Below are 23,082 nucleotides of genomic sequence, written 5' to 3' on the forward strand. Positions count from 1 at the left end.
CCATTTATTTTCAGTCAGTATATTTGAGTTTCGGGCTTTATTTAAAGTGTTAGCCTGTGTGGTACCTGTGTGAGGGGATTCCCCTTATATATAGTTGGGGTGTTTGTTTTATGGGTACCAGTTTTTCTGCTAAAATGCAGTCCAGTCCTTCTAATGTTGTGGTGGCGAATTCTAATGATCTGCCACAGCTGCCCCTTCCGCGCCCTCCTGCAGAGGTGGACAGGCTTCTTTCTTCTGCGATAGCTCAGGCTCTGGCACCTCTGCAGAACAGCGTCAATAAGCTGTCTGCCCATGTGTTCAAGACTGATTGAGGTGTTTTTGGGGACAGCGGGACAGGGCCCAGTGGTGTTCCTTGTGCTCTACCACGTACGGCAAGGAAGCGTGACGCGGGGCACCTGGACAGCTTCAACAGATTATCTGAAGTCTTTCGTAAGAGTGCGCGCACGCTAAGAAGCGCACCCTACCGGGGGGATGACTCACCCGGTGAGACTGGTGGTTTTGCCACCCAGGACCTTGACCCGGAAGAAGGGTTTCCCAATGAGGGAGATGATGATGAGGATGATTATGTAGATGAGGATGAGGATGCTTCCTCAGAGGATTTTTCAGATGCGAGCAGTCTTGGCGCCCAAAACCTAGTGCTCCTAGTTTTTCAGAGGGTGATCTTGTTCCTCCTGATATGTTTGACCCATCTACTATTTTTAGACCCAGGTCATCAGAATGGTTTCCTGAACAGTCTACTGCTGACTATATCGCTGCTAAGCTTCGACAACCTTTACCTCAGGATGTACGTTTACGCCTGCGTTCTGAATGCCCACGCCCTTCTCTTCCCTTCAGGGTGGCGTGCACTCCTGAAATTGATCCGAAATTGTGCACTTTCTTTGCCAAGTATATCAAGGACCCTAAGAAGGGTATAGATAGGTCTTGGAAAGCCTGTCAAGATAAACTTTTGGATGTAGTTGGTCCTCTGACGAAAATAATTGAATTAGCCCAGCGCTCTAAAGAGTCAGGCGTGCCTCTTTCGGTTGATGATATTGCTGGTTGGTCGCAAAGGGCTATGTGCCTTCTTGGCAACGCTAATTGTGCGCTATCAGCGGAGCGTCGACGATCCTTGTTGCTTAAAATTGATCCAAAATTGGGAGAGTTGTCGTCTTCAGAGGCGGGTCCGATTGCGCAAGGTGCTTTGTTTGGGGACCCCTTTGTTAAGGAGTTAGGAAAATTTGTTGCTACTTTTTCTGCTCTAGACAAAGCACAAGCTTCTATGAAGAAGTTTTTTCCCAAGAAGGTTTTTGGCGGGGCCGGCAGAGGCAGGGGTCGCTCTTCCGGCCGCCAATTCCAACAAGGCCCCAATAGAGGACACCCCCGCGCCGCACGGCCACCAGCTGCTGCGTGTGCCCCATTGCCTGCCCTCTGCCTCGCTGCCTGCCTCGCTGCCGGCTGCCGGCTGACTCCGCTGCTGTTTGTTTTTTCTTTGTTTTGACCTTCATTTGTGCCTGTATTTTTTTCTTACTTGTGCCCGTGTTAGCGTTCTGACCTCATTTGTGCCTTGTATTGTTTTGGTATTTGTTGCCCGTGTTAGCGTTTTCCTTCCTGGTTTCCCGCCTATCTCGCCGCCCTCCGTCTTCCCTCCCCGCTCCCCGCTCCCGCCACCACCGCTGACCCCGCCCCTTTTTTCCTTCTGTTCCCTCCCCGCTCCCGCCTCCCAGCTGCTCCGCCCACCCGCGCACTTGGCCTTATATGGCGACCGTGCGACGCAGGTGAGTGTGACCCACTTGTGGGACACCCCCGCGCCGCACGGCCACCAGCTGCTGCGTGTGCCCCATTGCCTGCCCTCTGCCTCGCTGCCTGCCTCGCTGCCGGCTGCCGGCTGACTCCGCTGCTGTTTGTTTTTTCTTTGTTTTGACCTTCATTTGTGCCTGTATTTTTTTCTTACTTGTGCCAGTGTTAGCGTTCTGACCTCATTTGTGCATTGTATTGTTTTGGTATTTGTTGCCCGTGTTAGCGTTTTCCTTCCTGGTTTCCCGCCTATCTCGCCGCCCTCCGTCTTCCCTCCCCGCTCCCCGCTCCCGCCACCACCGCTGACCCCGCCCCTTTTTTCCTTCTGTTCCCTCCCCGCTCCCGCCTCCCAGCTGCTCCGCCCACCCGCGCACTTGGCCTTATATGGCGACCGTGCGACGCAGGTGAGTGTGACCCACTTGTGGGACACCCCCGCGCCGCACGGCCACCAGCTGCTGCGTGTGCCCCATTGCCTGCCCTCTGCCTCGCTGCCTGCCTCGCTGCCGGCTGCCGGCTGACTCCGCTGCTGTTTGTTTTTTCTTTGTTTTGACCTTCATTTGTGCCTGTATTTTTTTCTTACTTGTGCCCGTGTTAGCGTTCTGACCTCATTTGTGCCTTGTATTGTTTTGGTATTTGTTGCCCGTGTTAGCGTTTTCCTTCCTGGTTTCCCGCCTATCTCGCCGCCCTCCGTCTTCCCTCCCCGCTCCCGCCACCACCGCTGACCCCGCCCCTTTTTTCCTTCTGTTCCCTCCCCGCTCCCGCCTCCCAGTTGCTCCGCCCACACGCGCACTTGGCCTTATATGGCGACCGTGCGACGCAGGTGAGTGTGACCCACTTGTGGGACACCCCCGCGCCGCACGGCCACCAGCTGCTGCGTGTGCCCCATTGCCTGCCCTCTGCCTCGCTGCCTGCCTCGCTGCCGGCTGCCGGCTGACTCCGCTGCTGTTTGTTTTTTCTTTGTTTTGACCTTCATTTGTGCCTGTATTTTTTTCTTACTTGTGCCCGTGTTAGCGTTCTGACCTCATTTGTGCCTTGTATTGTTTTGGTATTTGTTGCCCGTGTTAGCGTTTTCCTTCCTGGTTTCCCGCCTATCTCGCCGCCCTCCGTCTTCCCTCCCCGCTCCCGCCACCACCGCTGACCCCGCCCCTTTTTTCCTTTTGTTCCCTCCCCGCTCCCGCCTCCCAGCTGCTCCGCCCACCCGCGCACTTGGCCTTATATGGCGACCGTGCGACGCAGGTGAGTGTGACCCACTTGTGGGACACCCCCGCGCCGCACGGCCACCAGCTGCTGCGTGTGCCCCATTGCCTGCCCTCTGCCTCGCTGCCTGCCTCGCTGCCGGCTGCCGGCTGACTCCGCTGCTGTTTGTTTTTTCTTTGTTTTGACCTTCATTTGTGCCTGTATTTTTTTCTTACTTGTGCCCGTGTTAGCGTTCTGACCTCATTTGTGCCTTGTATTGTTTTGGTATTTGTTGCCCGTGTTAGCGTTTTCCTTCCTGGTTTCCCGCCTATCTCGCCGCCCTCCGTCTTCCCTCCCCGCTCCCCGCTCCCGCCACCACCGCTGACCCCGCCCCTTTTTTCCTTCTGTTCCCTCCCGCTCCCGCCTCCCAGCTGCTCCGCCCACCCGCGCACTTGGCCTTATATGGCGACCGTGCGACGCAGGTGAGTGTGACCCACTTGTGGGACACCCCCGCGCCGCACGGCCACCAGCTGCTGCGTGTGCCCCATTGCCTGCCCTCTGCCTCGCTGCCTGCCTCGCTGCCGGCTGACTCCGCTGCTGTTTGTTTTTTCTTTGTTTTGACCTTCATTTGTGCCTGTATTTTTTTCTTACTTGTGCCCGTGTTAGCGTTCTGACCTCATTTGTGCCTTGTATTGTTTTGGTATTTGTTGCCCGTGTTAGCGTTTTCCTTCCTGGTTTCCCGCCTATCTCGCCGCCCTCCGTCTTCCCTCCCCGCTCCCGCCACCACCGCTGACCCCGCCCCTTTTTTCCTTCTGTTCCCTCCCCGCTCCCGCCTCCCAGCTGCTCCGCCCACCCGCGCACTTTGCCTTATATGGCGACCGTGCGAACGCGCAGCGTTGACGCGCAGCGGGCGCGCCGATTGTGCGCCGAAGGCGCGCCAAAGGTAAGCCCGTCTGCGCCCGTCCGCGCCTGGACCGCGCCCAGCGCCAGGACCCCTGGCCCACGAGGACCCCGACCGCGACCGACCCGCCTGACGTACTCCGCCGCCACCCTCATCGCACTCAACACCGGCCGACTGCCAGAATGCCACCAAGCCACCCCACGACGCACCCACGGACCGTTCAGCTGCCACGCCTGCAAGTTCACCTGCATCCGGACCTGCCTCGCACCAGCTCCCGCCAAGTCGAACACCAGCAGCACCCACCTCAAGTGCATCCTGCTCAACACCCGCTCCGTCCACAGACACGCCATCGAACTCTGGAACCTCCTAGACGCCACAGCCCCTGACGTTGCCTTCCTCACGGAGACCTGGATGAACGCCTCTTCAGCCCCCGACATCGCCATCGCCATCCCAGAGGGCTACAAGATCGTCCGGAGGGACCGCAACGCCAACCAGATGGGAGGAGGCATCGCCATCATCCACAGGAACACCATCCGTCTCACGACCAGCACCGACAACACCCTGACCAGCGCCGAACACCTGCATTTCCAGATCCACACCAACCCTAACACCACCCTTAGAGGCACCCTGATCTACCGACCTCCGGGACCACGCACACAATTCAGCGAGGACATCGCCGACTTCGTCAGCCCGCACGCCCTCCCCTCCGCTGACTACATCCTCCTGGGGGACCTCAACTTCCACCTGGAGAACAACAACGACCGCAACACCAGCACCCTGCTCGACAACCCCGCCAATCTTGGACTCAAGCAGCTGGTGTCCACCCCCACCCACCTCGCCGGACACACACTCGACGCTGTCTTCTCATCCAGCAAAGACGTCGCCTTCAGCCACGCCACAGAACTCCACTGGACGGACCACAGCTGCGTCCACTTCGCCTTCAAGAGAACGACGACCCACCACCACCAGCAACAGGCCGCCCGCAGAAGCTGGAACAAGATCACAGCAGACCAGCTCGACACCTCCCTGAGCCAGCACCCTCCTGCCAGCTCAGCGAACCCCAGCCAGGCCGCCGACAACCTCACGAAGTGGATCAGCAGCTGCGCGGACGAGCTCGCCCCGCTGAGGACCCCGCCCAGCAGACCCGGCAGCAAGAAAGCCCCATGGTTCACCGACGAACTCAAGAGCTCCAAGAAGAACTGCCGAGCCCTCGAGAAAGTCTGGAGAAGGGAACCTACACCGGACAACAGGACCACCCTCAAACTGGCCACTCGGAAGCACCACCAGCTGATCCGCGCCGCCAAGAAAACTGCATTCAAGGACAGGCTGGACAACAACGCACACAACAGCAAGGAACTCTTCAACATCGTGAAAGAGCTTTCCAACCCCAGCGCAGGAAACAACGACATCACCCCATCGCAAGACCTCTGCGACTCCCTCGCTTCTTACTTCCACAACAAGATCGCGGACATACACAACAGCTTCAACAAACAACCAACGCACACCATGACCGAACAACCACCCCCCACCACCACCCTCCTCGCCTGGACCCCGATCAGCACCGAAGACACCATCCGCACGATGAACTCCATCCACTCCGGATCACCGACCGACCCCTGCCCTCACCACGTCTTCAACAAGGCCGACGCTGTCATCGCACCCCACCTGCGAGACATCATCAACACATCCTTCGACACCGCCACCTTCCCTGAGAGCTGGAAGCACGCCGAACTCAGCGCTCTACTCAAGAAACCAACAGCGGACCCCACCGAACTCAAGAACTACCGCCCCATCTCGCTCCTCCCGTTTCCAGCCAAAGTCATCGAGAAGACCGTCAACAAGCAGATGGCCGCCTTCCTCGAGACGAATGGATCCCTCGACCCCTCACAGTCCGGCTTCCGAGCCAATCACAGCACCGAGACCGCCCTCATCGCCGCCACCGATGACATCCGAGCCCTGATGGACAACGGAGAAACAGCGGCCCTCATCCTCCTAGACCTCTCCGCGGCATTCGACACTGTCTGCCACCGCACCCTAGTACAGCGCCTCAGCAACGTCGGAATCCAGGACAAGGCGCTGGAATGGATCATCTCCTTCCTCGACGGAAGAACACAGAGAGTCCGCCTACCACCGTACAAGTCAGAGGCCTCCGAAGTCATCTGCGGCGTCCCTCAAGGATCCTCTCTGAGCCCCACACTCTTCAACGTCTACATGAGCCCCCTCGCGGCCATCGCACGCCAACACAACCTCAGCATAATCTCCTACGCCGACGACACCCAGCTGATCCTCTCCCTGACCAACGTCCCCGCCACCGCCAGAGCCAGCCTACACGAAGGGATGAAAGAGGTAGCCGAGTGGATGACGACCAGCCGCCTGAAACTGAACTCGGACAAGACGAAGGTCCTCATCCTGGGCTCCTCACCCTCCGCCTGGGACGACTCCTGGTGGCCTCCCGCCCTGGGCACCGCACCCAAACCGACAGACCATGCTCGCAACCTGGGCTTCATCCTGGACTCCTCCCTCTCCATGACCAGGCAAGTCAACAACGTCTCCTCGGCGTGCTTCAACATCCTACGCATGCTACGGAAGATCTTCTGGTGGATCCCCACCGAGACCAGGAAGACCGTCACCCAGGCCCTCGTCACTAGCCGACTGGACTACGGCAACGCCCTCTACGCCGGTACCACCGCCAAGCTCCAGAAGAGACTCCAGCGGATCCAGAACGCCTCAGCCAGACTCATCCTCGACATCCCACGACACAGCCACATCTCCGGACATCTGAGAGACCTTCACTGGCTCCCCGTCAACAAAAGAATCACCTTCCGCCTCCTCACCCACGCACACAAAGCCCTACACGACCAAGGCCCGAGCTACCTCAACAGCCGGATCAACTTCTACGCTCCCAAACGCCACCTCCGTTCAGCCAACCACGCCCTCGCCGCCGTCCCCCGCATCCGAAGAGCAACTACAGGAGGAAGGTCCTTCTCCTACCTGGCCGCCAAGACCTGGAACTCCCTCCCGACCGACCTGCGCCTGACCCAAGACCACCTCTCCTTCAGGAAGAAGCTGAAGACCTGGCTGTTCGAGCAGTAGCGGCACCCCCCCTCCCCCAAGCGCCTTGAGACCCTACGGGTATGTAGCGCGCTCTATAAGTGTCATTGATTGATTGATTGATAGAGGTCAAGCCAGAAGAAACAACGGCTGGAATGACGGACGTCAGGGATCCTTTTACCCTTCCAGAGGAGGCATAGGCCAAGGCAGGGGTCGTGGTGGCAACCAGTCCAATCCCAGAGGATTTAATGGTAAGATTTCGCATCATTTCTCTGGTTCAAATGGGGGGAAGGTTTGCGTTGTTTCCCCAGGCCTGGTCGTCGATAACTTCAGATTCTTGGTTTCTGGAAACAGTTCAGGGGTTTCACATCGAGTTTTACGGTTCTCCTGTTCAACTCTCTCGCCCTCGCCCTCTAACTTTTTCAAGCGCAGAGCAGGAACTTATAGATTTGGAAGTTCAGGCTTTGTTGCAAAAAGGTGCAATCATTCCCTCTTTTCTTCATCCAAAAGGTTTCCTCAGCAATATCTTTTTAGTGGAGAAGAAAGACAAAGGTTTCAGACCGGTAATAAATCTCCGCTCCTTCAACGAATGGCTGATTTACAGGCATTTCAAGATGGAGGGCATCCATCTTTTGAGAGACCTTCTGTTGCAAAACGACTGGTTGGTTCGCTTGGATCTGAAGGATGCTTACCTTTCGATTCCAATCTTTCCTCCTCATTGTCGGTTCCTCCAGTTTCTGTGGAGGAATCAGGTTTACGAATTTCGTACGCTCCCCTTTGGTCTTTCCTCAGCACCTTGGTGTTTTACCAAACTCCTGCGCCCTGTGGTGGAACATCTCCGTACCTTGGGGATTCGCCTAATAATTTACCTGGACGACATTCTTTTAATGAACCAGTCCAAAGATCTCCTTCTTCATCACCTTCAGGTTACAATTTCCCTTCTTCAATCACTGGGTTTCATCATCAATGCTCAGAAGTCGGATTTAATTCCTCGTCAGGAAATGACTTTCCTTGGATTTCTGATCATAACTACGGATGCAACGCTTCATCTTCCTTCCCAAAAGATCTCCAAGATCAAAAAGGAGATTCGCAAGGTTCTCCGTCGGGATAGGATATCTCTCCGTCAATTAGCCAGGATTGTGGGCTTACTGTCTTCATCGATCCAGGCCATTTTTCCAGGCCCTCTTCATTACTGGGCTCTCCAGAGACTAAAGGCGTTTCACCTTCGCAAGGGTCTCACTTATTCGGAGCTGATTTCCTTAAATTTGGAAGTCCGATCGGAACTTCTTTGGTGGTTGGATCACATGGATGTGTGGAACGGGAAGGCGATTTTCGGTTCCCGTCCGGATCTTGTGATCGAGTCAGATGCCAGTTGCCAGGGTTGGGGTGCCCGGTGCGGATCCCTCTCGGTGGGCGGCAGGTGGACGGAGGAAGAACTTCACCTCCACATCAATTGCTTGGAGCTCCTTGCGGGTTCTTTCGCAATTCGCTCTTTCACCACGACCAAGGTCTCTTGTTGTGTTCTTCTTCGGATGGACAACACGACTGCGGTCAGATATATCAATCGTCTGGGCGGCACTCATTCCAAAGTCCTAGCGGATCTGGCAAAGGACTTCTGGAATTACTGCCTTCTTCGTCAGATTTCGGTCACGGCGGAGTATCTCCCAGGCGATCTGAACATTGTGGCGGATTGGCAATCCAGAAATTTTCGGGAGGCCAGCGATTGGAGGCTGGATCAGTCGATATTTCAGAGGATTTCGGACCTTTGGGGTCTGCCAGTGATGGACTTGTTTGCGTCCAGATGGAACGCCCAACTTCCCCGCTTTTACAGCTGGAAACCGGATCCGGGTGCGGAAGCAGTGGATGCCTTCCTACAAGACTGGTCCCAGTTTCCAGCCTATGCATTCCCTCCTTTCCTTTTCATTCAGAGGGTATCAGCTCAGGTCCGCAGACAGAGAGCATCTCTGATTTTGATCACTCCAATCTGGAGAGCTCAATGCTGGTTTCCTTCTCTTCTGGAACTGTCCTGGGACAGACCCCTTCGGTTACCGTCGTTCGATCTCATTCTGACAGATCCTTTGGGTCACCCGCATCCTCTAGTTCTCCAAGGCCATCTACATCTCATGGCCTGGAGGATTTCAGGGGACGTTGGTCTTGCGACTCACTTTCGAAAGACGCTGAGTTCCTCATTCAAGGAGCCTGGGCACCTAACACCACTAAACGTTATAGATCAGCGTGGAACAGATGGGTTCGTTGGTGTGTGGCAAAACACCTGGATCCCGTGGGCTCAGCTGTCACTGACGTGATTAACTTCCTCGCTGAACTTTTTCAAAGGAAGTTGGCATATAGCACCATTAATTCTTTCAGATCTGCAATTTCCGCTGGTCATGCTCTTGTTGATGGCTCTCCGGTGGGTGAGCATCCTTGGATTTGTAAACTCCTCAAGGGGGTTCGCCTTTCACGTCCCCCAGAACCCCGTTATTCTGGTTTATGGGATGTTATGTTGTTTTGAATTTCCTCAACTCCTGGCAGGATAATCAATACCTTTCACGTAAGGAACTTTCTGCTAAATTGGCGATTCTTCTTTGCCTGATTTCTTGTAAACGGGCCTCAGACGTTCGTGCTCTGGACATTTCGGCCAGAATGTTTACCCCGGATGGTGTTACATTTACAATTGCTAGAAGAACTAAGTGTAAGACCAGGTCTGTTTCTTATCCAGCATTTGCAGATTCTCCAAAGCTCTGTGTGGTTTGTTGCCTCAAAACTTATGAGGATGTTACTCTTGAATTCCGCCCTCCGGGCGAGAGACAGTTGCTTATTGCGATTAAAAAACCTTTTAAAGCAATTTCCTCTCCCACCATTGCCAGATGGATCAGGTGGATTATGTCCGAGGCTGGAATTAATATCTCTGACTTTGGGGCTCATTCCACTAGAGGTGCAATGGCTTCCAAGGCGGTACAGGTAGGTGGACGTTTGGAAGATATTATGAATGCAGCGGATTGGTCTTCGGATTCAACTTTTAAAAAGTTCTACTTTAAACCAATCCATGAGGCTGCATCTCTGGTGGTGAGTAAGCTTTGAACAAGCAAAATCCTCGCCTCCGCTTCCTGACATAGAATGAGAAATTTCCTAGTTATCACAAAGGAAAGTTTCAATTCTATTAAGGACGCGGAGGCGAGGATTTTCCCACCCAGGCTTCATCGAGCCTTCCCTCCCAAGACTAGATTCTGATGATTTTTTCTTCGTCTGAGGGAAGTATCTTTTTTTCTTATGTCTTAATGTACAAATTGGATTACTGTTCAATTATGCTTTTCTTTTACTGCAAATTGTTTCATTTACTCCATTGCAATGTTCTTGACTTTGTTCAACATTGTTCTGGACAAGATATTATTATTGTTTCTCTTCCCTAGGTTCCGATCAAAAGGCGGACTAGTGGTTGATGACTTCTTTCCTACGGCAGCATCCAAGAAAGAGGAAGGACTACCGGCTGGGAATCCCTATATGCTGCTTCATGGACTCTTATTGGTTGATGTACTACCATGACTACCGCTGCCATGTTGGTTAGGGTAGTCTATGGTTTTGATGTTTTTTCTTCTTTTATTACTTCTAACTTGCTGTCCAATAAAATGGAGAAAGGACTAGCAAAATCCTCGCCTCCGCGTCCTTAATAGAATTGAAACTTTCCTTTGTGATAACTAGGAAATTTCTCATTATGCAGCGGCATGCACCACATTTTTTTATAGTGTTACTTTATCATTTTGTGCATTTTACACATGATAACACTGTCTGTGCAAAGAATTTTGTGGTAAATGTAGCCCATCAATCATATATAAAATGCAGTGTAGCAGAATTCCATATTTCCAGTGGCCCTCTTCTACCCCTCCCTCTACCCTCTACTACCCCTCTTCTACCCCGCTACCTCTCCTCTACCCCTCTACCTCTCTTCTACCCCTCTACCTCTCTTCTACTCTCTACCTCTCTTCCTCTACCTCTCTTCTACCCCTCTACCTCTCTTCTACCCCTCTACCGCTCTTCTACTTTTCTACCCCTCTACCTCTCTTCTACTCCTCTACCTCTCTTCTACCCCTCTACCCAGCTACCCCTCTTCTACTCCTCTTCTACCCTACTACCCCTACCCCTCTACTACCCCTCTTCTACACTTCTACCTCTCTACCCCTCTTCTACTCTACTACCCCTCTAGCCGTCTACCACCCCTCTAGCCCACTACTACCCCTCTACCCCTCTTCTACCCCTCTAGTACCCCTCTACTATCCCTCTACACCTCTTCTACCCCATTACCCCTATTCTACCCCTCTACTGCCCCTCTACTACTCCTCTACCCCTCTACCCTTCTTCTATCCTCCTACTCCTCAACCCCTCTTCTACCCCTCTACCTCTCTACCCCTCTTCTACCTCGCTACCCCTCTTCTACCCTCTACCTCTCTTCTAGCCCTCTACTACCCCTCTACCCCTCTTTAACCGCTCTACCCCTCTGCCCCTCTACTCTGCTACCCTTCTACCCCTCTACTACCCCTCTACTCCTCTACCACTCTTCTACCCCTTTACTACCCCTCTACTACTCATTTACCCCTCTTCTACCGCTCTACCCCTCTTCTACCCCTCTACTACCCTTCTACCCCACTACTCTGCTACCCTTCCACCCCACTATCCCTCTACTACCCCTCTACTCCTCTACCCCTCTTCCAACCCCTCTACCCCTTTACTCCCCCTCTACTACCCCTCTACCCCTCTTCTACCCTCAACCCCATCTTCTACCCCTCTTTTACCCCTCGTCTACCCCTCTACCACCCCTCTACCCATCTACTACCCCTCTTCTACCACCCTTCTACACTTCTACCCCTCTACCCCTCTTCTACCCTACTACCCCTCTTCTATCCCTCTACCCCTCTTCTACCCCTCTACTACCCATCTACCCCTCGACCCCTTTTCTACCCCTCTACCCCCTCTACCCCTATTCTACCCCTCTACCACCCCTCTACCCATCTACTACCCCTCTACCCCTCTTCTACCCCTCTTCTACCCTTCTACTCCTCTACCCATCTTCTATCCCTCTACCTCTCTTCTAGCCCTCTACCCTTCTTTTACCACTCTACCCCTCTTCCGTTCTTCTACCCCTCTACTCTGCTACCCTTCTACCCACTACCCCTCTTCTACCCCTCTTCTACCCCTTTACTACCCCTCTACTACTCATTTACCCCTCTTCTACCCCTCTACTACTCATCTGCCCCTCAACTCTACTACCCTTCTACCCCACTATCCCTCTACTGTCCCTCTTCTACCCCTCTACTCCTCTAACCCTCTTCTAACCCCACTACCCCTCTACACCTCTACCCGCTTCTACCCTCTACCCCTCTTCTACCTCTCTACTATCCCTCTACCACCCCTCTACCCATCTACTACTCCTCTTCTACACTTCTACCCCTATTTTACCCCACTACCCCTCTTCTACCCTACTACCCCTCTACCTCTCTACTACCCCTCTACCCATCTACTACCCCTCTTCTACCCCTCTTCTACACTTCTACCCCTCTTCTACACTTCTACCCCTCTACTCCTCTTCTACCCCACTACCCCTATTCTACCCCTCTTCTCCCCCTCTACCCCTATTCTACCCCTCCTCTACCCCTCTACACCTCTTCTACCCCTCTTCTACCCCTCTTCTTTCCCTCTACCTCTCTACCCCTCTTCTACCTCTCTAACCCTCTTCTACCTCTTTACCCCTCTTCTAGCCCGCTACTACCCCTCTACCCCCACTACCCTTCTTCTACCCCTTGACTACCCATCTGCCGATCTACTCTACTACCCTTCTACCCCACTACCCCTTTTCCTACCCCTCTTCTACCCCTCTAATACCCCCTACACTTCTTCTACCCCATTACCCCTACTCTACCCCTCTACCTCTCTTCTACCCCTCTACCATCCCTCTACTACCCCTCTACCCATCTACTACCCCTCTACCCCTCTTCTACCCTCGTACTCCTCTACCCCTCTTCTACCCCTCTACCTCTCTACCCCTCTTCTACCTCTCTATCCCTCTTCAACCTCTCTACCCCTCTTCTACCCCTCTTCTACCCTCGTACTCCTCTACCCCTCTACCTCTCTACCCCTCTACCCCTCTTTTACTGCTCTACCCCTCTTCTACCCCTCTACTCTGCTACCCTTCTACCCCACTACCCCTCTTCCAACCACTCTACCCCTCTTCTACCCCTTTAATACCCCTCTACTACACCTCTACCCCCCTACTACCTCTCTTCTACCCTGTACCCCTATTCTGCCCCTCTTCTGCCCCTCTACCACCCCTCTACTACCCCTCTACCCATCCACTACCCCTCTACACCTCTTCAACCCCTCTTCTACCCCTCTATTACCCCTCTTTCCCTCTTTTACCCCTCTACCCCTCTTCTACTCCTCTACCCCTCTTTTACCCCTCTACCCCTATTCTACCCCTCTACCACCCCTCTACCCATGTACTACCCCTCTACTACCCATCTACCACTCTTCTACCCCTCTTCTACCCCCTCTACTACCCCTCTACCCCATTTCTACCCCTCTTCTACCCCTCTACCTCTCTACCCCTCTTCTACCTCTCTACCCCTCTTCTACCCCTCTACCCCTATTTTACCGCTCTACCCCTCTTCTACCCCTCTACCCCTCTTCTACCCTCGTACTCCTCTACCCCTCTTCTACCCCTCTACCCCTATTTTACCGCTCTACCCCTCTTCTACCCCTCTGCCCCTCTACTCTGCTACCCTTCTACCCCACTATCTCTCTACTACCCCTCTACCCCACTCCTACCCCTCACCTCCTCTACCCCTCTTCAACCCCTTTACTACCCCTCTACTACTCATTTACCCCTCTTCTACCCCTCTTCAAACCCTCTACTACCCATCTGCCCCTCTACTCTACCACCCTTTTCTCCTACTACCCCTCTACTCCTCTACCCCTCTTCCAACCCCTCTACCCCTCTTCTACCCCTCTACTACACCTCTACCCCGTTTCCACCCTCTACCCATCTACTACCCCTCTTTCACCCCTCCTCTACCCCTCTCCTACCCCTCTACCCATCTACTACCCCTCTACTACACTTCTACCCCTCTACCCCTCTTTTACCCCTCTATCCCTCTTTTACCCCTCTACCCATCTACTACCCCTCTTCTACCCCTTTACTACCCCTCTACTATCCCTTTACCCCTCTTCTACCCCTCTACCCCTTTTCTACCCCTCTACCCCTATTCTACCCCTCTTCTACCCTTCTACTCCTCTACCCCTCTTCTATCCCTCTACCTCTCTACCCCTATTCTACCCCTCTACCTCTCTACCCCACTTCTACCTCTCTACCCCTCTACCTCTCTTCTAGCCCTCTACTACCCCTATACTCCTCTTTTACCGCTCTACCACTCTTCTACCCCTCTTCCCCTCTTCTACCCCTCTACTCTGCTACCCTTCTACCCCACTACCCCTCTTCTACTCCTTTACTACCCCTCTACTACTCATTTACCCCTCTTCTACCCCTCTACTACCCATCTGCCCCTCTACTCTACTACCCTTCTACCCCACTATCCCTCTACTACCCCTCTACCAACCCCTATACCCCTCTTCTACCCTTTTACTACCCCTCTACTAGTCCTCTACCCCGCTTCTACCCTCTACTCCTATTCTACCTCTCTTCTACCTCTCTACTACCCCTCTACCACCCCTCTACTACCCCTCTACCCATCTACTACCCCTCAACCCATCTACTACCCCTCTACCCCTCTACCACTCTTCTACCCCTTTACTACCCCTCTACTACTCATTTACCCCTCGTCTACCGCTCTACCCCTCTTCTACCCCTCTACTACCCTTCTACCCCACTACTCTACTACCCTTCTACCCCACTATCCCTTTACTACCCCTCTACTACACCTCTACCCCTCTTTTACCCTCTACCTCATATTCTACGACCCTTTTACCCCTCTTCTACCCCTCTACCACCCCTCTACCCATCTACTACCCCTCTACCCCTCTTCTACCACCCTTCTACACTTCTACCCCTCTACCCCTCTTCTACCCTACTACCCCTCCACCCCTCTGCTACCCCTCTACCCATCTACTACCCCTCTTCTATCCCTCTACCCCTCTTCTACCCCTCTACCACCCATCTACCCCTCGACCCCTTTTCTACCCCTCTACCCCCTCTACCCCTATTCTACCCCTCTACCACCCCTCTGCTACCCCTCTACCCCTCTTCTACCCTCTTCTACCCTTCTACTCCTCTACCCATCTTCTATCCCTCTACCTCTCTACCCCTTTTCTACCTCTCTACCCCTCTTCTACCCCTCTACATCTCTACCCCTTTTCTACCTCTCTACCCCTCTACCTCTCTTCTAGCCCTCTACCCCTCTTTTACCGCTCTACCCCTCTTCCGCTCTTCTACCCCTCTACTCTGCTACCCTTCTACCCCACTACCCCTCTACCCCTCTTCTACCCCTCTTCTACCCCTCTACTACTCATCTGCCCCTCAACTCTACTACCCTTCTACCCCACTATCCCTCTACTGCCCCTCTTCTACCCCTCTACTCCTTTTCTAACCCCTCTACCCCTCTTCTACCCCTTTACTACACCTCTATCCCCCTTCTACCCTCTACCCCTATTCTACCTCTCTACTATCCCTCTACCACCCCTCTACCCATCTACTACTCCGCTTCTACACTGTACCCCTCTTTTACCCCTCTACCCCTCTTCTACCCTACTACCCCTCTACCTCTCTACTACCCCTCTATCCATCTACTACCCCTCTTCTACCCCTCTACCCCTCTTCTACACTTCTACCCCTCTTCTACCCCACTACCCCTATTCTACCCCTCTTCTCCCCCTTTACCCCTATTCTACCCTCTACCACCTCTCTACGACCCCTCTACCCATCTACTACCCTTCTACACCTCTTCTACCCCTCTTCTACCCTTCTACTCCTCTACCCCTCTTCTATCCCTCGACCTCTCTTCTACCTCTCTAACCCTCTTCTACCTCTTTACCCCTCTTCTAGCCCGCTACTACCCCTCTACCCCCACTACCCTTCTTCAACCCCTTGACTACCCATCTGCCCATTTACTCTACTACCCTTCTACCCCACTACCCCTTTACCCCTCTAATACCCCCCTACACCTCTTCTACCCCATTACCCCTATTCTACCCCTCTACCTCTCTTCTACCAATCTACCATCCCTCTACTACCCCTCTTCTACCCTCGTACTCCTCTACCCCTCTACCTCTCTACCCCTCTACCCCTCTTCTACCTCTCTACCCCTCTTCTACCTCTCTACCCCTCTTCTACCCTCATACTCCTCTACCCCTCTTCTACCCCTCTACCCCTCTTTTACTGCTCTACCCCTCTCCTACCCCTCTACTCTGCTACCCTTCTACCCCACTACCACTCTACTCATCCACCCCTACTTTACCCCTCTTCTACCCCTTTACTACCCCACTGCTACTCATTTACCCCTCTTCTAACCCTCTACTACCCATCTGCCCCTCTACTCTACTACCCTTCTACCCCACTACCCCTCTACTCCTCTAACCCTCTTCCAACCCCTCTACCCCTCTTCTACCCCTTTACTACCCCTCTATTACATCTCTACCCCCCTACTACCCCTCTTATACCCTGTACCCCTATTCTGCCCCTCTTCTGCCCCTCTACCACCCCTCTACTACCCCTCTACCCATCCACTACCCCTCTACACCTCTTCTAGCCCTCTTCTACACTTCTATCCCTCTATTACCCCTCTTCTACCCCTCTATCCCTCTTTTACCCCTCTTCTACTCCTCTACCCCTCTACCCCTATTCTACCCCTCTACCACCCCTCTACCCATCTACTACCCCTCTTCTACCACTCTACTAGACGTCTACCCCACTTCTACCCTTTACCCCTATTCTACTACTCTTCTACCTCTCTACCACCGATCTACTACCCCTCTACCCATCTACTACCCCTCTTCTACACTTCTACCCCTCTACCCCTCTATTACCCCTCTTTTACCCCACTACCCCTCTTCTACCCTACTACCCCTCGACCTCTCTACTACCCCTCTACCCATCTACTACCCCTCTTCTACACTTCTACCCCTCTTCTACCCCTCTACTACCCCTCTACCCCTCTTCTACCCCTCTACTACCCCTCTGCCCCTCTTCTACCCCTCTACCCCTCTTCTACCTCTCTTCTACCCCTCTACCCTTCTACCCCTCTACTCTACTACCTCTCTTCTACCCCTCTCCCTTTTTATTATTTAGAAGTTTAGAACATTAGATATCTTCTGTTTGTTGTTATGAAATTATATTACAAATTCTGAAACGTTTTTTCTCTAATTAAATATAAAAGGTTGGTCTAAATTGCAGTTTCAATCATCTTAAATTAACCTTAACTTCAAAAAGCTCACTTTGCATAGAATTGGATTCCGCTCTTAAAGCACAGTTTGGACAATTTATTCATAGAAATAAAATATTTGAAAAGTACCTTTGAATCTGCTTCCCAGCACAGACGCATCAATTGTGCAAAACTCGCAGGACAGCTGCTTGGAATGGTTAATCTCTGCCAAAAAATAACAGCCCTGTTAAGGTTTTAGCTCATAAAGACTCTAGAACAAAGTATTTGGTACATTTTTGAGTTTTGCATGTGCAAGATTCAATATCCTACCGGAAAACTGAATGACGTTGGGCACAATGTAATGCAGTGATTCCAAATTTGCTTAAAAGAGCAAACTTAATTGATTCTGCTTGCATCGGCTTTCTCTCTTTGCCACCCTCCAGTCCACCTCTTCACTGAGAAGGCGGTAGCAGATCAGAAACATAAACTATGAACTATGCTCAGAACAGATATCTTCCTTTAATATTACTGATTTGGTTCATGTTTAGTTCCCCTTTTACCTGCTATGCAGCTCAAAGATTGTCGAAGCATTGCAATTTACTAGTGAAGGATTTCTGCAAATGTAATCAGTTTCATGTTTTCATTTGCCCAACATATGAGCTACAGATCTCTGTTTAGTGGTAGCAGGCACAACTGTGCATAGGCATGCCCTGCACTCTGCAACGTAGACCAAGGGACTTTTTTTTTGGTACCAAGCTGTCACCGTGCAGAGTGAAGGCCATTAGTAAGGATTGCAAAATATATATATATATATATATATATATATATATATATATATATATATATATATATATATATATATATATATATATATTATTCCTCCACTGAATAGGCATCCTGAATTAGCCATATTATGTGATAGGCATAAAGAAACAATGAGATCATCCAGTCTGTCTTCTGTCACCACAATGTTCTGCAATACTTTTCAAAACCATTGGCAGCTGGTGGACTTTGAAACTGGTGGGGCATATGCAGATCGAATCAATGTATGCAAGCGCAGCGAGCAAGCCCGACAACAATAACGGGGATTCGGGGGGGTTCTTCCCCGTGAAGTTTTTTTTTTAAATTGGCATCTTTTTGGTGCGATTTCCAGCACTATTTCTGTGATAAATGGACTAAAAATTCAGTTCTTCTAGGCATTCATAAAAGAAAACTCATACATTATTTCAGAGAATTTCTGAAGCGGGCTAGAGTACTAAGCAAGACTGCTTTGGCTCCACCCTTTCCAATAGAAAGCACTAGTTAGCGATGTCAACAAGTTCAATGGACAAATCTGGGGTATAGGGAGAGTCCCTCTCCTGAGAAAGAAATAAAAATGCTTGGCAAATGGTGCATTTTAAAGCAAATGAATGCAGCGATAAAGGAAGGCTTATTAAGCAGTGGGAACGTATAGTCTTGAAATATTAAACACATAAAAAACTGCCCTGTATCTTCTTGCATTAATTTGTTCAACAGTTACTGTAATGTGTAAATTGTTCTGCATGACAACTTTAGCCCTCTAAAATGTATGCTTGCCTAGTGTCTTGCACTGCATGCAGCATTAACTTTGGAAAAATATGCTCTAACCAGACTTCGGGGAGCACCACAGCTGCTGGCTGTAACCAGTCATATAGAAATATGTGCAGACAGGTCTTTCAGCGCGATGAAAAAAGTGGGTGCTCCCTATAAAGGAACATGCCAAATACATTTCTGTGAATCCCATAGTGTGCCATCAGACTGGTATTTTGGTTTCTCTCAGATGTAATTGTATCCAGATAAATGGCACAGTAACTGACATATGCCTAAAGCTTAAGCTGTTTAAGAAAAATGAGTAACAACAACAATGACTGATTGCTCTGGGACAACTGAACAAGTCAAGAGAGCATCTCGGACATTGTCCCATGTCCGGTATAAACCTGCTTTCTTATTTGTGACCTAGTTACTTATTTGTTTTGAACAAAATAAAAGGTTCCATAAACACTATTTATTTTACCATAGTTCATGCTTACGTCCTCGCCAGACGTATTCAGCAACATCTAATACCTGTGCTCCCAAGTGATTTTTTAAAAATAATTTCATACCTTCTGTTTACTATTCTTAACTAAATCTTTAACCATATTTGCCTAGGTTGCAGTGAGCAATTTAAAGTGCTAAATCTTTCATGTATAGTTTGTATAATGCAAAACGCTTTACAAATATGTATTTCAACAATAAATAAAAATGTTAGTACCTAATAGTGTGAACATTACCGGAGGTCACAGCTAGGTAGCCCCATCACCAATTTGGTACATCAACAATGGAAAGCTCCCTCTCCCCATATGACGGACCCTTCATTGGTGCATGGATTTACATTGTTGAGGTTAATTTGTCACCGCCTATTTCAAAATCTTGCAAAACAAAACGCAAGATATTCTCCAAGGTGGCATTTTAAGGCACCTTGTGGACAAATGTCATATGTTCCTCTTGAAGATAACACATGAGAACCCGTCCAAAGTTTGACTGAAAAACATTGTTTATAACTGCCCATTACAAAACAGAGAGGTGCCCTTTGTGAATAGGGCCCAAGCGTCTATGTTTTAACTGTGCCACATCAGGAGCTGTGAGTAGCTGATTTGTTGAGCCTTGCTTATTAAGACAATGGCAATCAAAAGTCCTCGATACACATAAACACACAGTTTTGCTCGATGCTTAGGTTATCTAAGCTGGTCGGGTGCTGGGACAGATGCAGCTTGCTTATTACCACTGGATAACTAAACTTACACCACAATACCCCGGTATGGAATTGTTCCATGGCCCTTTCCGCATGGAACCTCTATGTACAGTATGCATTGTTATGAATTTCCACAGTCCCCCGAAATACACATTACTAAGAGTTTCTATATGTTTCTGTATTAAAAAGATTTATTGCCACAAGTTTCCTCCATGCTCCTGCACGCAAAGCAGACATTGGCATCATAGTTTCAATGATGCCAATGTGTACAATGTTCATGCCAGACACTGGGATGAGTTTCCCTATTTCATATGTGTAACGCATAGTTGCCATAGTACTTCCCACACTGCTCGGTATACAACACACACACACGGTTGTGCTCCTGTTCAAGTCCCCCGCAATGAACAGCATGCACCCTGAAAGTGTGCTCATAACACCGTGTGCGAAGCATGGGTTCATCATTACTCCACACCTCCTTCCACTTGCTCAGTGTGCTCAGCACACATCACCACGCCACTATACTGTGCACTGTCACAGGAGCTTACGCTTTATATACCGCTAGAGTAGAAATGGTGACTGCATGAATGTGTACTTCATATAAATTGCACAAGGTAAACTGTTTATGTGCTGCCCTGCATGTAATGCACACAATCATTTCATGCTGGTTTCCTCTTGCCCTGATTTTAAACTGCCCAGTAGTCAGATCACAGCACCCAGGCCCCAAATTCACTATACCCGATCTAGTAACGATGGAAGTGGGATGCAGGTAGCCAGTCCCATGACCTAGTCTAGGGGACAGCCTGGATCTGGGAAGGGAAGAGCAGTGCTATATCTCCTTATGGTCCCTTGTTGAATATCCACTATCACAGTCGCAATTTCTTAATTAGATCAAATGAAGCGCAAATCCCAGTATTTAAATTAAAATCCTAGCGTGTCTGAAGTACTCATTCAAGGCCTGCAGACCTGAGAGCTCTGTATATAAATCTTGCATAACATAGCATGCAACCACTCACCGAAAGTGAGCAATAACGGATATGTAACTGCCTGCTAACCCCAAGACATGCATGACAGCTGCAACTGGTCAAGGGTTTTAGCCAAAAGCACTCTATACATAGCGTTGGGTTTATAGCCTTGTTTATCATTTTAAAAGTGGAACTACAAGTCCCAAGATGCTACAGGCTAAACAGCCAGGCCCGGCTCCAAGCGCCACACATAATATCGGGATGTTAGCACCTATCAAAAGCTCGCCCCCAGGATGCTCAGCGAGCCCCCACAGTAAACGGGAGACACGATGCTAGAGAACCCAGAGACACAGCATTGCCCTGAAATGGGAGGGGAGAAAGGGACACACATGAAATTTTGCGTTTTTATGACACCACACACATATAATGCTAATGCTCGCTGCTGGCAGGTGTGATCTACAGTCACGAATTTGGATCCTGAAAGGGCCAGCTCAGCCTTCCATCCTTGTCAGGTCACCGCTGTTACTTTTGGAAAAGTAACACTTGTTGTTTTCAGTGACTAGAAACTAGAGATGTGAGTCATAAAGCGCTACACAAAACACGTTCATATTTTACAACCGCAGTGGAGTCATAGGAGCTGGTACCTGCAGTCACACTCACAGGAGTTTTGTTGAAACCTTTCTGCTTGCTCTCAATGACTTAAATACTGTGACATGCACCCAGGACAAGGACAGGCCTTTTTTTCAGCGTCTGTTCAATCTTAACTCTTTCCTGCTCCCTGCGGGGGTGGGTGGCATGGGGGTTCTTGCCAGGGCTCTCTCTTGTGTTAAATTCTGAGGTCTCCAAAGCCTGTGAGTCTTTCACTTCCAACTCAGCCCATCTCCTCCAGCAGTGTAAAGGGACAACAAGCAGGCGGCATATGAATCCACTTAACCTCCTAAAGGTACATAAAATAGGCCCTCGATTCGGCTTTTCGTTGGTCCAAAAAAGACCATCATGATATGATCGCTGGAGCGCAAAGAAAACTTTTTTCCATATCACCCTTTCTCAATCCTTATACCTTTGAAGCCTATCATCGTTGTCTACCGGAAAACACAAAAAGACAGCTGCCAATTGGCTATATGACGTGTGTCGCTCATTTAGCGGCCCCAGCAACGGCGCATTGCATTCTGGAACTTGTAGTCTTACTTTCAACTTATGAGCTAATAAAGTCAAAACAAAACTTACAGTACTATTTAAAAATGTCATACATGACATTTGAGTACTTAATTTCGTAATAGCCCACATCTCAAAGAAACTCTTTCCGAGCCCCTCCCCCTCCAAACTTGATCTCAAGTCCGGTGTGAACTAAAGTGCGAAGTGACCCCTGTCACACGCTGTCACAGGTGACATACATAAGCAGTCCTATTTTTTTCGTTTTTAGGTCTCGGCCTAGAGACGCGCGAAGCGCGTTCTCGGCAGAGAACTATTGTAATCATGTCAGCCGCCAAAGCCGACAGAAGGTGACAAGAGCTGGGCATGCGCCCAGCAATCCTAATGGGAGAGGGAGCGACAAGTGCTGGCCACGCGCGGATTCAGTCGCACGCACGCTCACGGCGCCAGCGTCCCCACCGCGCGCCGATCACTGCTCTCTTCCTGGCCGGCATCGAGAAGTTTCGCAAGGCAGTGAGGGCACTGAGAGGTAGGTGCTTGTTCAGAATGTTATGTCCTCTAATTGCATGGACTTGAGTGAGTGGTGAGTGCAGAGTGCAGAGTGGTGAGTAGTGAGTGCAGAGTAGTGAGTGCAGAGTAGTCAGTAGTGAGTGCAGAGTAGTGAGTAGTGAGTGCAGAGTAGTGAGTAGTGAGTGCAGAGTAGTGAGTGCAGAGTAGTTAGTAGTGAGTGCAGAGTAGTGAGTGCAGAGTAGTGAGTGCAGAGTAGTGAATGGTGAGTGGTGAGTGCAGAGTGGTGAGTGCAGAGTGGTGAGTGCAGAGTAGTGAGTGCAGAGTAGTGAGTAGTGAGTGCAGAGTAGTGAGTAGTGAGTGCAGAGTAGTGAGTAGTGAGTAGTGAGTGGTGAGTGCAGAGTGGTGAGTGCAGAGTGGTGAGTGCAGAGTGGTGAGTAGTGAGTAGTG

At 50.9% G+C, this 23,082-nt stretch overlaps 1 protein-coding gene across 6 annotated transcripts in view; it reads right to left on the bottom strand.

Moving 5' to 3' along the window:
* Nucleotides 1–23,082, bottom strand: part of MAP3K20 (mitogen-activated protein kinase kinase kinase 20) — a 1,120,268-nt gene that overhangs the window by 556,391 nt on the left and 540,795 nt on the right. For all 6 annotated transcript variants that reach the window (XR_013608752.1, XM_078681552.1, XM_078681553.1 and 3 more), the window contains one exon: nt 17,413–17,487. Coding sequence is in view for 5 of the 6 variants with exons in the window: in XM_078681552.1 (XP_078537678.1) it covers nt 17,413–17,487 (75 nt within the window). In the remaining variant the exon portion in view is untranslated. The remainder of the gene's footprint in view (nt 1–17,412; nt 17,488–23,082) is intronic.

The sequence above is a fragment of the Lissotriton helveticus genome, chromosome 3_1 (assembly GCF_964261635.1).
Source record: "Lissotriton helveticus chromosome 3_1, aLisHel1.1, whole genome shotgun sequence".
Classification (NCBI taxonomy): Eukaryota; Metazoa; Chordata; class Amphibia; order Caudata; family Salamandridae; genus Lissotriton; species Lissotriton helveticus.